Source organism: Oryctolagus cuniculus, chromosome 5 (genome assembly GCF_051225735.1).
Source record: "Oryctolagus cuniculus isolate XC-2025 breed Fujian yellow rabbit chromosome 5, ASM5122573v1, whole genome shotgun sequence".
Classification (NCBI taxonomy): Eukaryota; Metazoa; Chordata; class Mammalia; order Lagomorpha; family Leporidae; genus Oryctolagus; species Oryctolagus cuniculus.
In genome coordinates this window covers 162,807,658-162,823,544 of record NC_142871.1, presented here as the reverse complement: position 1 = coordinate 162,823,544, position 15,887 = coordinate 162,807,658, and the positions used below count along the sequence as shown (strand labels likewise).

General features: G+C 55.2%; 2 protein-coding genes across 4 annotated transcripts in view; one reads left to right on the top strand and one right to left on the bottom strand.

Annotated features, from left to right (window-relative positions):
* BMP6 (bone morphogenetic protein 6) overlaps positions 1 to 4,259 on the top strand; it is a 179,227-nt gene extending 174,968 nt beyond the window's left edge. For both annotated transcript variants that reach the window (XM_008262354.5, XM_089333437.1), the window contains exons 5-7: positions 2,148 to 2,224; positions 2,927 to 3,037; positions 3,132 to 4,259. In XM_008262354.5, the coding sequence (XP_008260576.2) occupies positions 2,148 to 2,224; positions 2,927 to 3,037; positions 3,132 to 3,281 (338 nt within the window). In that variant the 3' untranslated portion in view covers positions 3,282 to 4,259. The remainder of the gene's footprint in view (positions 1 to 2,147; positions 2,225 to 2,926; positions 3,038 to 3,131) is intronic.
* Positions 4,260 to 4,355: 96 nt separating this feature from the next.
* Positions 4,356 to 15,887, bottom strand: part of TXNDC5 (thioredoxin domain containing 5) — a 30,627-nt gene continuing 19,095 nt past the window's right edge. For both annotated transcript variants that reach the window (XM_089333439.1, XM_070074436.2), the window contains exons 5-10: positions 14,924 to 15,039; positions 11,856 to 11,942; positions 10,539 to 10,682; positions 8,027 to 8,109; positions 6,579 to 6,708; positions 4,356 to 5,776 (exon numbers count right to left, since the gene is read on the bottom strand). In XM_089333439.1, the coding sequence (XP_089189565.1) occupies positions 5,654 to 5,776; positions 6,579 to 6,708; positions 8,027 to 8,109; positions 10,539 to 10,682; positions 11,856 to 11,942; positions 14,924 to 15,039 (683 nt within the window). In that variant the 3' untranslated portion in view covers positions 4,356 to 5,653. The remainder of the gene's footprint in view (positions 5,777 to 6,578; positions 6,709 to 8,026; positions 8,110 to 10,538; positions 10,683 to 11,855; positions 11,943 to 14,923; positions 15,040 to 15,887) is intronic.

The window sequence follows — 15,887 nt, the reverse complement described above, 5'->3', positions numbered from 1 at the left end:
CTGCATATATGATGATGGCCCCATTAGATCACAACAGCTGAAAAATTCCTGTTGTTGAGTGATGTCCTGGCCATGGTGATGTCATAGAGCAAAGCATGGCGTGTTTATGATGATGCTCATGGAAACACATGCAACACCAGTCATAAAGATACCACACACAATTCTGTGTGGTGCAGAAGACGTGGTGATAACACAGCAGTAACTACGTTCCTACTGGTAGTTTCTGTATATACTGTGCTCATTAGCATCAGCCTTGTGACACCAGCAGCAGCTCGGTGCCTCTGGCATCCACTGTAGCTCCTGTTTGCATCGTTTGCTCTTGATTCAGGCTTGTGTTGCTTTGTCCATCAGGAGCCCATAGCACACTGCAGTGTGCACACAGTGACAAAGTCACCTCATGACCCATTTCTCAGAAGCAATCCCCGCCATTAAGCAGTGTGGGATTCAGAAGGACAAAGGCAGTGTGCAAATGGCCTGGGCTTCTGTACCCATAGAAGTCTGCGTTCAGTGAAGGACCTTTCTCCTAAGTCTTCTCCCTAACCTTCATCTCCCCCTCTCTGGAACGTTCCAGCCCCACTATGATTAAATATTAATATGAAAAGAAAGGTTAATCCTTTGGAATCGCAGCTCTGAACAATCATTCTGTGGCTCTGAAACTTTCAAAGGCTCACTGTGCCCCTCTGGTCGGAAGCCCACATCATTGTGATTGGCAGTCGAGGCCATTCGTTTCTCCCACTTTTTCTTGCTCGACTTCTCTTTACATACAAGGGTGCTTTATCAACTGCATGGAAAGATAGAATTAATCAGCCTAAGTTTATTTGGGTTCAAAATTTATTTTTAAGTCCATGTGTGGCTTTTTTATGTCACTCATTTTTCATGAGCTTTTTGAAGACCCATGATAGGCAGGGATTTCAAAGTTTGGGGCACAAAAGTAAACTTTTAATTCCATTTGGCATGATTCCCTGGTTCCCTGAAGTCCATTCCAACAGGACCACTCTCTTCTCTTGCTCCCACCCTGCACTGCCCCTTCTCAACTCCCAGTGTTGTCCAGGGCCCTTGCACAGAGCATTCAGACTGGTCAGTGTTGGGGTCACTCATACACGTGTCTCCCACTCCCACTTCCTCAAGGTTTCAGGATGGAATCCACATCTGACTTAGCTTCCTGATCTGGCAGTGCCAACAAAAGGCACAGAACGGCTGCCCCCATGGGCCTCCAGGGCTCAGCCTCTCGCTGGGGATCAGACTAAGCCAAGCGGGTGGCACCTGTATCACATGGGGTGGGTGCAATGGTCCCCTCTGTCCTCGGTTGCAATATTCAATGGAAAACCCCAGGAATATACAAGTCACGTGTTTGAAAACTGCTGTCACAGAATATTGTTACACTTGTCCAATTTTCTTGTTATTGACCTCTTACTGTGCCTGGTGAACTCAGCTTTGCCAAAGGTAAGGATGTATAGAGAAACACATAGTGTAGTGGGGGTCTTGGTGCAATGTGTGGTCTCAGGCAGCCACTGGGGGTCCTGGAGCATATTCCCCGTGGATAAGGGGAGACACTGACTGTAGGCGTCAGCAAATTCTGGGACTGCTGGTTCAGGGTCCTGGCTTGTAGTGCAGAAGGGCTCAGCCCTGGCTGTGAGGGTGGCACCCACACGTGTGCATGCCTCCCGTGTGGGGTTTCCCCTCCCCCACTCCCAGGCCCCCCTGGATAGGCCTTATGCCACTCCTTCAAGATGTTTCCTGGCCTGGCAGCTCCTGCCCACGCCTCTGGGCTGCTTCAGGTGGCCTCTGTTTGATATACAGCAGATCCTGCCTGCCACAGTCCTCTGTAAACATCAGTTCAAAGTCGCCAAGGCCAAGGCCATCTGGGCTTATCCTTCCCCAGGCCTTGCACATGGTGGGGCTCACAGCCCACACCTCTGGGGCTTCGAGGTGCCAGCCCAGGTCAGCGGCGCGCTCACTGCTGACTGCCGAGTGGAAAACGGAGTATAAAGTGCTCCAGCCAATAACCTGGAATCCGGAGAGCCTTTGAGAGACCACGTGTGTCCGACAGGGCTGTCCTGCACCTCCTACGACGCCCAGCCCTTGGTGAACTCCCCGCGTGTGTTTTTAAAGGAGTTAACGTGTGCGTCTTGAATTTCCTCGGACAGATTACAACAGCAGTGAGCTGAAAACAGCCTGCAGGAAGCATGAGCTGTATGTGAGCTTCCAAGACCTGGGGTGGCAGGTGAGTACTAGCCGCGGCCATCATGCAGAACCTCCCAGGTGAGGGCTGTGATGTTTCCATCCGTCCCAGCCGTCCCAGGGGCCCAGGCTCCTGGTGCACTGAGCGTCCACTGACACCTTCTGGGCTTCCCAAGCTCTGTGATCCTTGAAAACCAATGCTCGCATTTCCCAGGACTCTTACCTCATTCATTCAAAGCCCACAGGACTTATGTTTATGTGGGCGTTTGCACAAATTTTAATAGTTTTGAGATAATGATGTAATAGTTAGCGTCTCCAGCGGCCATCAGTTGCCTCACCCAAACCATGCAGAAGAGCACAGAGGTTTTGCCCCACATGGCAGAGCCACCGCTAGTCTGTAAGCAGCAAATTAATTACAGGTGATGAGAGGTAGTAGTTTCTGTAGGCAAGTGGCAATACTCTGACAGGGGCACCCTGGGCTCCTGGAGGTCCTTTGGGTCCAGGCACCTGCGGGCTCCCAGGCCTAACGTGCAGGTAGCAGCTGAGGCTGTGTGGGCCCAGGAAAGGAGCAAGGGCTCCTGAGGCAGACTGACCAGGTCCACACAACTTTGCCACTTGCCTGTGAACTTGGGAAAATCTTCCCAAGCCTCCCTACGTGTCCACCACAAATTCTCACAGGGCTACAGAGCACAGAGGGTGTACGGAGGTGGGTCTATTCATCTTTTGTTGCTTCCTTGTTATCAAGGACTGGATCATCGCACCCAAGGGCTATGCTGCCAATTACTGTGACGGAGAGTGCTCCTTCCCCCTCAACGCACACATGAACGCAACCAACCACGCCATCGTGCAGACCCTGGTGAGCGTGCCCACGTGCCACTTTGCAAATGGGACCAAACCCAGACCAGGAGCCTTTCCTAAACGGTGCTCTTCCTGCTGCTGTTTCCTAACAGGTGCACCTTATGAATCCCGAGTATGTCCCCAAACCGTGCTGTGCTCCAACTAAACTCAACGCCATCTCAGTTCTCTACTTTGACGACAACTCCAATGTCATCTTGAAGAAGTACAGGAATATGGTTGTAAGAGCTTGCGGATGCCACTAGCTCACAGCCGTCTGCTGGGGACACGAAGTCCACTCTGGATTCCTGGGTGACAACTGCCTTACAAAGCATTCAGAACCACAGTGGAAGTGAGATAACTCTGAAACCCATCTCATGCTGGTGCCTTACTGCCCCACGGAAGGCTTGAAAGGACCTCACTGGTTTCGTACATAACGTGAATAGTCGAATGTTTCACAGGTTGAGGTCTGGCGACTGCAGAGACAGAACTTTGAAGAGCTCCCTGCCCCCGCAGCCCCCCAGAGTTAGCTGGAGCTCAGGCTGTTTGTGATGTTAGTGGGTAAGTAGGGAAAGCAACGTCGGGGAGAGTGAAAGCATCCTTGTCTCTGGTGTCAGCGGCTCAGTAGCATCTATCACAGGTTGGTTATGCAGGATGATGCAGGTTTTGCTCCCAGGAGGGTCAGTTCCCATGGGAGAAACAGCCCCACCTGTAGCCAGGTGCCTTTTGTCTCAGTCATGGCTGTTACATGGTTTGTGCTGTAGTTTGTATGAAAACAGACTTGACTTCAGCCAGAGCCCACCCCATCATTTCCACACCTCCACCCTCTCCCGCCTGTATTCTCAGAGACAGAGTACGCAGAGGTGAGGCGCGGCGCACTCACCGTGGCCCTCGCCTTAGCAAGCAGCTCTGCACCCCCTCTACATTGGCCTGCTACCTTCAGGAACGTCGGCTCTGAGCGCTGGTGCGTTAACGTGGTTCTGTGCCTGTTCCTGTACAGCCCATCAATGCTGTAGTTAGAACCGCTAAAGGAGACATCGAGAAGGGGCGCCTGGCCGTTAGGAAAGGGTTGGGGGTGCTGAGTGTGCTGTTTATAAACTGAAATCTGAAATCAGTTTCCTCTGGTAGAAAGCTAAGGCTCAGATTAAATCTTAGAATATTTTTAAAGATGTCTTTTTCACAATTCATGTACTGGGAAATCAATTTCATACTAAACTGATTAAATAATACATTTATAATCTATAGTTCTTTGCACTTACAGCTTTTTTTGTAAATAGGAACTATAATTTATTGTCTATTTTATATCCCTTTTGCTGTAACATGTAAGGAAAAGACTGGGCTTTGTTTTTTTTTAAAAAGTTTATTTAGAAAGTATAGTGTAAACAAATTGTACCACTTTGATTTTTCTTCCAATACAAGACTCATGATGCAAAGCCGAAGCCTTACCCGAGGCCTGGGCTTCTGGAGAAGGTTGGGTTTTTCAAGAGTATCTGTGAACCACACGTGATCAATAAAGATTCCCTGTAAGGCAGGGGCCGGCTCGAGATGCGGCTGTCCCCTGCCACGGCACACGGCGCCGGCGGCTGCTCTGTGGAGGCGGGCAGAGGGCACGGGCCACAGAGTGGCTCTTCCGAGAATGACTCGCTGGTAAAGGACAGGACAGGTCTGTATCTCACGGGAGCTCAGTCCTATGGCTGCTCACTTCCAGGGGGCAGGGAGGCGGCGGTGGGGGTGGTGACAGTTTAACGGCAGGATGACACCAGACCCAGGACACTAGCATCCATGACTGTGCACACCTGGGACCAGAACAGGCTGCCGGCTTCAGTCTTTGGTCTTGAGGTCAAAGGAATCCCCTCCTTCATCCGTCAGCCACCTCGTAGGAGGGAGGCAGGTACTGCAAGCCTCCGGGTCTCCCTGGGGGCCTAGGACCTAGGAAAGCAGCCATAGGACCAGACCCTCCCCGGGAGTTAACAGTTGGGACGGCGCCGCGCGGGACTGCCCGCGTGCACGCTTCTACGGAAGGCAGCCACTCTCAAGGCTCTCACGGTGACGTCGTCAACTCCTGAGCCCTTTTGGCCCCTGAGGAAGAGACGGGAGCATCCTGGAATGATACTAATGGACCAGACGGGTAGGAACGCATCGGGGGCATCACGGCGTTGGAACCCGCACCCTCAGGCACGTGTCAGGAGGACCCCTGCTTTCGCTCTGGCTAACCTCTTGTGGGGGGAGAGGTGTGGCACAGAAAATCCACTGGCAGCCACGGAGGTGTCTTCTGGGCGCGTGGGTTCTTCTTTCTCCCTCCGCTCCCGGCCTGACCACGTTTGTTAGTAAGTCGACGTCAATGGACGGTGACACTCGGATCAGCGGTCGCAGGCAGTCCCAGACACCGTGCTTTGGGGGATGCTTGCTTGCCACAGAATCACCCAGGAGCCGAAAACAGTCCAGTTATTTGCTTTTTCTCAATTCATTTTAGCCTCAAAGGATACGGTTTAATTTCATCAAGAGAAAGTTAGAAGGGGGTGTGTCGCCACTGACAGCAGCGAGTGTGCACAGTGACCCCGGGTTACACGGAGAAGGTGCCACACGGCCCGCGAACTTGGCCGTGACTCCCGGAGGCCGGCGCCTGCCCGCGGGGCTCCTAGAGCTCGTCTCTCGCCTGGCGCAGGACGAAGCCGTGCAGAGAGTCCAGGTCCCGGCCGCCGCTGTGCTCGCTCACTTGTTTTCCTCCCCGGAAAAGCAGCAACGTGGGGTAGCCTCGCACCTTCACGAAAAAGAAGAAAGGTCTGAAAACCCGTGCTCCCCATCGCTCTCTCACACGCTGCTCCTGCAGTTTAGGGGCTGGGAAACTCGGCGGCTCGTTTGCAAAGATGTACAGAGCATTGAAAAAAGACCGGAGAGTTCAGCAGGCAAAACCTCGGGGCTGCACGGTCGACTGAAGATCAGTACGGGAGGGATGGCGCTAGCCTCTCTCCATCTTTAAGGTGCATGGGAGAGGCAGGGGGCGGGGGCGGGGGCTCTGCACTCCTGCCCAGCGCCCTGGCCCAGCCCCACCGTGAGCTGCAGCAAGACTCTCACAGCGTGCACCAGGCAGGTGCAGCTCGCTTCCTTGGGCCTACTAACCCGACAGGCATCTACTAGTAAGTGAACCGCGTCTGTGTTACCTCCACCCTCCCTCCAGCGAGGGCATCAGCTCTAACAGGGCAGGGCGGGGGTGGGGGGATGCCATTTTTCCTCCAAGGGCCGTCTGGGTATTTATAACAGTCACAGACCATACGAAATCATCAACTTCTTAAACAATGAGCCTGCTACTTGCGACGCCTTGTATGTGACCTTACACAGCCCGTGGGCCAGGCATCACCGCCCCCCTCCCCACCTCGTGGCTCTACCACCTGCAAATCATCCCGGCCGTTAGACCAGGAAGACAGCTCGGCCCGTTCCGAGGGAAGTTTCTAAGTGTGTCTCTGCAGCGCAGCAGAGGGCAAGCCTCGAGAGCGCCCCCGGAGACTCAGGAGGAGGGTGGGCCCTCGGGGGAACCCTGCGTGTGTGCGCCCGCGTCTACTCACCGCATGCCTGCTGCAGATCTCCCGCTCAGCGGTACAGTCCACCTTGGCGATCTTGACCTCCGCCAGACCAGGGAACTCCTTCTTGGAGAGCTCCTCCCAGGTGGGAGCTAGGTTCTTGCAGTGGCCGCACCTAGAGAGAGAGCAGGGACAGCTCCGCTGGGGTCGCCGGTGCGGTCGTGCACCCACGCACCCACATGGCACTGCCCAGCTGCTCCGAGACGGCCTGCAGCGGTCACCAGGTTCCCGCTGTGCGCGTGCTCACTCCACCACCTCCCGCCCCAAGTCCATTTCCAGGTCACCTAGAGAAGCAAGCAAGGTCTGGGTTCTGAGCTGCTTTCGTCTGGTGAACAGAGCTCACTGGCTCCTGCATGCACCGGGAGCAGGAGAGGGAACAGATGTCCTAGCCCGCCGGCTTTCGGGCGCAGCGCGAGCTCAGGGCTTCCGTCTCGTGCGTTTCACACCTGCCCCCTGGCCCCCCTTTCTGATCCCTTCCCTCCGCGTGGACGGCTTCTCTCCTGTCTTCTTTCTTTATGCTTGATTGGTACTCATGTAGCTTTAGGGCTTGTGAAACCAAAAAATTAAGACTGCAAACTGGGGCTGGTGCCGGGTTCTAGTCCCGGTTGCCCCTCTTCCAGTCCAGCTCTCTGCTGTGGCCTAGGAAGGCATTGGAGGATGGCCCAAGTGCTTGGGCCCTGCACCGATCTGGCTTCAGATCGGTGTAGCTCTGGCCTTAGCGACCATTTGGGGGAGGGGAACCAATGAAGGAAGACCTTTCCGTTTCTCTCAAAAAAAAAAAAAAAAAAAAAAAAAGGATTGCACACTGCACGGCTCATTTGAGTCACTGTTCTCGGTTGTTGCGGCTTCTCACGGATACCCAGCCTGAACTAAGCTCAAGGCCTACAGTGATGCGTAACCTCGGCCCGTCTACACAAGGAGGACCATTCCCCTCAATGCCCTGTGTGTCCAAATGGACCTGCTGTCTTCCCACCAGCAGCCGGTCTGGGTCTCGGACCTGCACCGTCCATTCATGCTCCCAGGACCACGTGGTGGGAGGGATCGAGCACTGGGTCACGTACCGAGTGGCTCCCAGAGAAAGCTGAGCTCCGCTGGCCTGCTCTGCACCACTGCTGAACGGACCCGGAAGAGCTAAGCTCTAGCCTGATGTGCGTGGCTCTCCCCAACAAAGATTTGGAGAAAGTACAAACGTGTGTCTGACTGTCGTACTTCACTGCTATGTGCGTTCTCTCCAAAGCAGAAGGGGCTTTAAAATAACCCCTCTACACGTAATTGCGAACGAGGCCCCCGAACCTCAACGCGCCTGCATCCGAGGGCGGAACGAAGCGCATGACCCCCGTGTTAAGTGGACCACCCGCCCGCACTGAGCCCGCAGCGTTAGGCCAATGATCGGGGAAAAGGACGTGACAGCACCGCACCAGGCGGCCACTTACCACGGAGCGTAGAACTTGACGAAGGTTATTCCCTGCGCGACGGTGTCGTCGAAGTTCTTCTCTGTGAGTGCCAGCACCATGTCCTTCGTGGGGGGAGAGAGCCACGGTTTCTAACACGTCACTCAAGCAGGGCAAGGCCGGCTGTTTTTCTTAAATGCCGTCTTATACGTGCTCCAGGTTCACACACACGTACCCACACAAGCTCCACCCCGGGGCAAGGAGGCCAGCAGGCTGAGGGGCCCGAGCCCAGGAGAGGCCCGAGCCGGGCGCTGCACAGACACTGTCTCAGGAAAGACGTGCCAGACTGGAAGCTCCCGGGGGGACGCTCAGCCGCTCTGCCCGGCAGCCAGGACAGGTTCAGCCCCGTCCTCTGGAGCCCGGTGGTGTAGACATCACTCCGTGCTAGCGTCTGCGGCGCCCAGGCTTGTAGCCTCCAACCCCGAGATGGGTGAAACCACCACCCCCCTCTCAGCTCTGCCTGGGCCCCTCCTTCACCCGAAACTTTTATCTTCTCTCTGCTACAAAAAGCACAGGTAATGCTGGGTGTTTTTACTTAGAACGGGCTTTCGACTTTTATGCTCAAGGGAAACGTGAACTATGTCCCCCTAAGCTCTGGCTGGGGAATTCCTGGGAAAGGTGCTCCCGAACACGACTGCTTCAAAAAAGTGATCCTGGGAGCTGGTGCTGTGGTGTAGCCAATAAAGCCTCTGCCTGCAGTGCCAGCATCCCATACGGGCACCAGTTCAAGCCCCGGCTGCTCCACTTCCAATCTAGCTCTCTGCTGTGGCCTGGGATAGCAGGAGAAGATGGCCCAAGTGCTTGGGCCCCTACACCCATGGGGGAGACCTGGAAGAAGCTCCTGGCTTTGGATTGGCTCAGCTCTGGCCATTGTGGCCACTTGGGGAGTGAACCAGTGGATGGAAGACCTGCCTCTGTAACTCTGCCTTTCAAATAAAAAAATAATAAAGTGATTCTGCCCTATAGCTCTCTACAGCGTTATATCGATGTGTGGTCCTCTCACATGAGAATAAGAACAAGACGACTTGGCCCGGGGCTAGCACTGGGGCACACGTCTGGGGGTCCCCAGGAGCCACTGGGGAACACTACCCTCTTTCCCGAATGTGGAGACCTACAGTAGAAACAGGCACGGCTGTGTGATGCAACCACCTGTGCTGTTCAATTACGCCCAGGACAGCCTTTCTACCCACCGTGACACACACCCCCTGTAACGTGTGTGCTCAGAACGACTACAGCATCCTAAACCCAAACACCCTGACCGCCCCCGGCCTGCGCGTCCAGCGAAGATTGGGCGGTGGAGGGGGCGAGGAGGCCCCAGGAGGAGGGAACACGTTAGGGTTCAAAGCTCACTGCTCTCACACCCTCCCCCCACCACCGAGGAACAAGGGCCCCTGCCCCTTCCTTTGCCCTCAGTGTCCCTCTGGGCCCCCGGAAAGGACTCTGTGCTGAGAAGTGAAGTAGTGAGTTTTGTGCTTCAAATGGAACTCAAGGGTAAGTTTATGTTGGTGCAAAGAACCACATGTGAACTCCATGTGTGGCTTTTTCATTAGGCATTATTTTCCATGAACGTTTGGAAGACCTCTTGTATGCTAACAGGCCTTCTGGGCCTGGATTTCCTGGGGAAGCGCTTGTCCACCCACCCATCCCACCCCCTACCCCTGAATAGCCTTGCCTGTACCCACGGCCTCCACAGGGATCGGTGCAGAGCTCCTGGACGCCTTTAGTGCCCGCTGATCACCACCACCAGAACACACAGCCTGGAAGACCTCGCCCCTGCCGTCCTCCCCTGCGGCCAGTGCCATCCCACCCCCGGCCAGGGATCTGAGCACCTGCCCGCTGGGGCTCCCTTCAGCTCCTGCAGAAGCCGCCTCCCACTCCACACAGCTCGGAACCCTCCAGGGCTCCTATAAACACAGCGTGGACTTCACAACCTCGAGCCCCTGGGACGCGCTGCACGGCACCCCCGCCCTGTCCCTGCCCACTCCCTCCAGCCCGGCTCGGGCCAACCCATCTCAGAGCCCTGGTGACAGGCCTCACGCAGGTGTCCCCGCCCCTGTGACACCTCCTGCAGACACGGGATGAAACTCTCGTGTGTGTTTGCTGCCCTGGATGCCTAGCACCGTGCTGACAAATGCAGTGAAGACAGACACGGGCCCACAGCCTGGCCCCACGCTGCCCTGTCTGCCACCTGTGCCTCTCGGGGGCGCTGCCGGGAAGACAGCAGCTGGGAGTCCACAGGGAATCCCCCCAAGGCCTGGATCAGAGAGGAAGGCGGCTCTAGAGACTTCAGACCACGCACACGGTCCCAGGATCCGTCTCGCCCCTGTCTCAGCAGGTCTCCCATTGAACATGCAGAGCATGGGGCAGCAGATAAAGCAAAATGCTTCCAGCCAGCCATCAGAAGGGCTCCTCACTGTCCCCCAGCTGTCATTCTGTTCCCAGTGTTGGAGGAGGAAGGGCCACACTGGGTCAGCCCAGCAGGGTAGGCACCTACCTTGTCGGCCACGGGCTCAGCGTCCAGCACGGGGGCCTCGGTGGGCTTGCTGGCCTCGGGGGCACCCGTCTCTGGTCTCTGCAGCTGCGATGCCACGTAGTCCCTCAGGGACTCCAGATCCCGCTTTCCCTTGTACTGATCGACCTGTGGAGATGCGAGACCCCGCTGAGCCAGTGCACGCCCCACCAGCTTGCTCCCGGCTGTCGGGAAAGGAGCCGCTACAATCAGCACGTCTTGGTGTGGCGTGAGGATGTGGCCACCCCTCCCCTCTGTGGTGACAGACGAGGCCTGCTGCCTGGAGGAGTCTAAGTGGGCTGAGATGGGCCAGGGGCTGTGGGCGGAGGGAGACCCCACCCAGCAACGACACAGTTACCCTAAGACTGCAAATTTGGGTTACCCTTGCAAGGACCTGAGCCACTGAAATGTTTCCAAACAGTATAACGGGGTTGGCGCCTTGGCGTAGTGGGTAAAGCCACTGCCTATGAGGCTGGCATCCCATAAGGGCGCTGGTTCTTGTCCTGGCTGCTCCACTTCTGATCCAGTTCCCTGCTGATTGCCAGGAAAGCAGTGGAAGATGGCCCAAGTGCTTGGGCCCCTGCACCCATGTGGGAGACCTGCAAGAAGCTCCTGGCTTCTGCCTGGCCTGCCCTGGCCATTGCTGCCATCTGGGGAATGACCCAGCAGATGGAAGAGTACTCTCTCGCTGTCTAACTCTTGACTTTCAAATAAATAAATATCATACTTATTTACTTATTTGAAAGGCAGAGTTACAGAGAGGCAAAGGAACAGAGAGAGGTCTTCCATCCAATGGTTCACTCTCCAAATGGCTGCAACAGCTGGAGCTGTGCTGATCTGGAGCCAGGAGCCAGGAGCTTCTTCCGGGTCTCCCACACAGGTGCAGGGGCCCAAGCACTTGGGCCGTCTTCTACTGCTTTCCCAGGCCATAGCAGAGAGCTGGATCAGAAGTGGAGCAGCTGGGTCTCGAATCGGTGCCCATATGGGATGCTGGCACTGCAGGTGGTAGCTTTATGTGCTATGCCACAGCGCCAGTTCCTATAAATAAATCCTAAAAGAAAATAAAAAACCACAACAAAAAAAACAGTGTAACATGAAAGCTTCTCTCACTGCCTGCATCTCCTCACTCTCCGAGGGAAGCCGCTTGTTCCACTGCACACGTTCCCCAAACCAGTGCCCAAACTATCAACACTGCCCGCCTGCTGCACCCCTACCCGCCCCACTTCACCCCCGCCGACGCCTCAGCCCACGGCGGATAAGGAAAGGAGAGCTTCAGGCCAGCGCTGAGAGCTGCACACCTACCTTCTTCCCGTCCCGGAACCAGAGCAAGGTGGGGTAGCCGCGGACATGGTTTCCTGAGCAGAGTTGGTAGTGCTGCGTGCAGTCCACCTGAATGCAAAGGACGACAAGGCTCCCCGGTCAGCTCTCCACGAGCCTTCTCGCAAGAATGACTGCTGGATACCTCCTCTTTTTAAAAAACCCTGATTCTGCAGTGTGTCTGCCGGCGAGCTGCACTCTGGAGAGAGACTTTTCCCAAAAGCTGCCCGAAACACACTTGAGCTGATGGAGCAGGGTGATGACAGGGTTTATCTTAACTCAGCTAAAAATGCCAACTGGTACGGCAGGAGCTGTGGCCCAGCGGGTTAAGCTGCTACCTGCAGTGCTGGCATCCCATGTGGGCACCAGTTCGAGTCCTGGCTGCTCCACTTCCAATCCAGCTACCTGTTAATGTGCCTGAGAAAGCAGCAGAGGGTGGCTCAAGTGTTTGGGTCCCTATACCCACACGGGAGACCTGGAGGAAGCTCCTGGTTTTGGCCATTTGAGGAGCAAACCAGCAGATGGAAGATCTCTGTCTCTCCTCCTAACTCTGCCTTTCAAATAAATAAAAAAATAAATCTTAAAAAAAACAAAAGTCAATTTATAGGAAGCAACATTTTAACATGAGCAGGTTATGGCTGAAGCCAGGCAGCCTAGAGAGGCATCTGACGTGGCTGTGGGTGAGTGGGACGCACCCCAGTTCATACCCCAGCTCAGAATCCTCCTCTTAGGGTGGGTGTTCAGTGGAGCAGGTAGACACCCACAGCCCAGGTCAAAGGGCCCAGCTTTGTGCACCAGCTCTGCTTCAGAGTCCAGCTTCCTGCTCAGGACCACGCCAGGAGGCCGCAGCTGACGGCTCACCTGGGAGACCAGGACTGAATTCCCAGCTCCCAGCCTTGGCCTGGCCCAGCTCTGGCCACCATGGGCACTTGGGCTGGGAACCAGCAGAAAGGATCCTTCTGTTTCTAGAAGCGGCCATCTGGCGCGGGGCTTAGGATGCCACTGGAGAAGCGCACATCCCAGATCCCAGTGCCTGGGTCAGTGTCTGCTCTGATTCTATCCCCCTGCCAAGGGGCAGCATTGGGGGTAGCAGCTGATGACCCAAGTACCTGATTCCCTGTGATCCACGTGGGGAGACCTGGACTGAATTCCACGTTCTTGGCTTCAGCCTGGCCCAGCCCCAAGTATTGTGGATGTCTGGGGAGTGAACCAACAGATGGACTATCTCTCTCTATTGGTCTCTCTCTCTCTCTCTCTCTCTGCCTTTCAAGTAAGTAAAATGTTTTTAAAAAGGAAACTGACTCTCGTAGTTTTAAAATGAAAGGGGGGAGGGGAGCAGCAATCCATTTTAAACAGGATCCGGCACATAATAAAGGGAAAACCGTGATGATGTCAAATTAAGATTGCAATCTGGCCCTAAGTCTGTGGGCTTAATTTACCGACTGTCATGGCTCTTCAAGGTTTGCGCTTCAGTTACATCTTAGAGATTCTGCTTGCCCAACATTTCCATGAAGCTAAGTAACCTCTTTCTTTTTGATTTGCTACTGGCATTGTAATCATTGAGGCAGGACTGAGTGGATTTTCAGTATATTAGCAACATAGGGTTAAAAAAATTAAAATGACCACGGTCGGACAGCAGCCGAAGTGCTCAGCTGGAACAGGGGGCCTCTGCCTGAGGTGTGGGAAGGGAAGAGCATTTGTCAGGGCCTGAGCCAGGCGCGTGTGCCGGGACAAGGCCTCTGCGGGTCGCCTGGTCCTGGGAGGAGACCTCAAAGGGCGTGCACTGACCTTCCCGCGAAGGATCATAGTGATACAAGACTGCTGCATGATCACGTCCATGAAAATGTTCAGTACGCATAAAATCCTTACAGCTAACTGGAACCCATGACTCCGAGTGTCTAACAGGCAGCCGAGCAAACTTCACTCGTGTCAGTAAACACAGGAGGACAGTTTAGCAACACCTGCTCCGGGCCGAGCATCCTCCTGAGCGCAGGCTCTCATCCCCACGGCCAGCAGGCGGCTGACCTGGCTCAGCTCTGACCTCCAAGATGACGCTTTCAACTACCGCACAGTCACACTGACGTTCACCCCAGCAACGACTGCTCCCACACACACAGCTCTGCAACATGAACCCCGTGCATTAAAAAAGATTTTTTTAGAAAAGGAAATCCACATGGACCAGCTGTGTGTGGGGGCCAGAGGTTGGACAAGATTAAAAGTGACCGATGCAGGAGGGGGCCTAGCAGTTAAGATGCCTCCGTCCCTCATGGTGGCCCTGGGTTCCGTGCCCGGCTCTGGCCCCCAACTCCAGCTCCCTGCCAGTGCAGACCCTGGGAGGCAGCAGTGAGGCCACAAATAGCTGGGTACCTGCCACGCGCATGGGAGAGACCTGGGCTGAGCGCTGGGCTCCCAGCTATGGGCTGGCCCAGTCGGCGTGAACCACCTGAAACGGGAGGTCTCTGTCTCTCGCTGACTCTCTACTTCTGCGAGGGAGGGAAGGAAAGCAAGGGATGGCCCAGGAGCGCTCCTAGACACGGCTATGAACGCGTCCAGAAGAGCCCGTCACACAGAAGTTGCTGGACAGCTCTTCTGGCTCCTCTGCGTAAACGGGAAAAGCTGGAAGGCGCCCAGGCCAGGGAGCGCCGAGAGGGGCCCCTTCTGTGTGCCTGTGCAGAGCCCGGCGTCCTTTGGGAAAGCACTCTTGGGTGAGATCAAATGTGGATGCTCTCCCAGGACATCCAGGGAACATTCTCCAAGGCTCTGCCCCGTATCTCTGCAGAGCAGAGCTGGAGCTGCCAACTCAGGATCGGCCATCTCTTCAAAATAAGCACAGCGGCCAAGGCTGTAATTCATCTCTAGGCCATGGAAAAGCCAGCGAGCTCAAAACCAGACTGCCATCCGCGAAGGTGAAAATGAATTATCAAGGGGCACGCTCAATGGAATTAATAAATCAAGCCTCTGCGGCTGTGCACGGAGAAGGAATAACGGGCCACTCCGCTCACGCATGCAGCCCAGAGCAGTCTACTTCCAGTTTAATGAGGGCTCTCGCTTACCTTGCCAATCTTGACAGTTTCAGAGTGTTCAAGGCCCAGGGCCAGCTGCTCCCAGGTCGGGGCCAGCGCTTTGCAGTGGCCACACCACGGGGCGAAGAACTTGATGAAGTGGTCGCCTTAGGGGGGGAGACAGAGGAACCATGACTTACGTCACAGCTTGCCGCACGTGTAACTAAGAATCACATGTTTGTTCTCTTGCTTCTTGGCAAATCTCACTTTGGTACTGATTAAAAAAGTGACTCTCCACCCAAACACGTCTACATCTGTCCCCGTGAGTTCATAAGAACACTCGAAAACCGAACCGGTCGTCTCGGAGGGGTAACAGAACTGGCTCGTAGCTGGGAGAAGCCGGAATAAAGGGCAGGGGCAGGCACGTATCCAGCCTTTCCCACACAAGCTGTACCCCGAATAACCAAGTGATAAATGCCAAAAATAAAAAAACAAAGCAGAGATGCTTGCATTTGAGAACGGGTACGCGGTACAGCTACCGAATGGACGGGGCCAGGTGGCGACTGGCACACCTGCTCACAGCCGAAACAGAGACAAGCAGGTGTGCTGTGCTCCCAGCAGCCATGGGGTTTCCCTGGGCCTCTTGAAAAACACCACGCTGAGACTGTTGGGTCCCCGGAAAGCAGAGCCCGGGGAGACGCGCACACCACACCAAGGAGGCCGCCGCACGGCTAACAGTCTCTGTCCTCAGCGGCTGCGAGTGTGAGGGGAGAGCAATGCGGGGACACGCAGACTCAAGGAGCCTTCACAGAGACGCACAGGGCTCCTCCCTTACGCCAGGGCCACTTCCCCATCCACCCTGAGTCAGAAACATCGGAGATGCATTTGGTCGCCTGATAAACATTGTAAAGTTAAACAAACAATCGTGAAGTCAACCCACCATTAAGTCAGGGATCTCCTGTGTATAAAAATGACCAAATCAACCTACAGAGGAATACACACTTGAGTGATGATG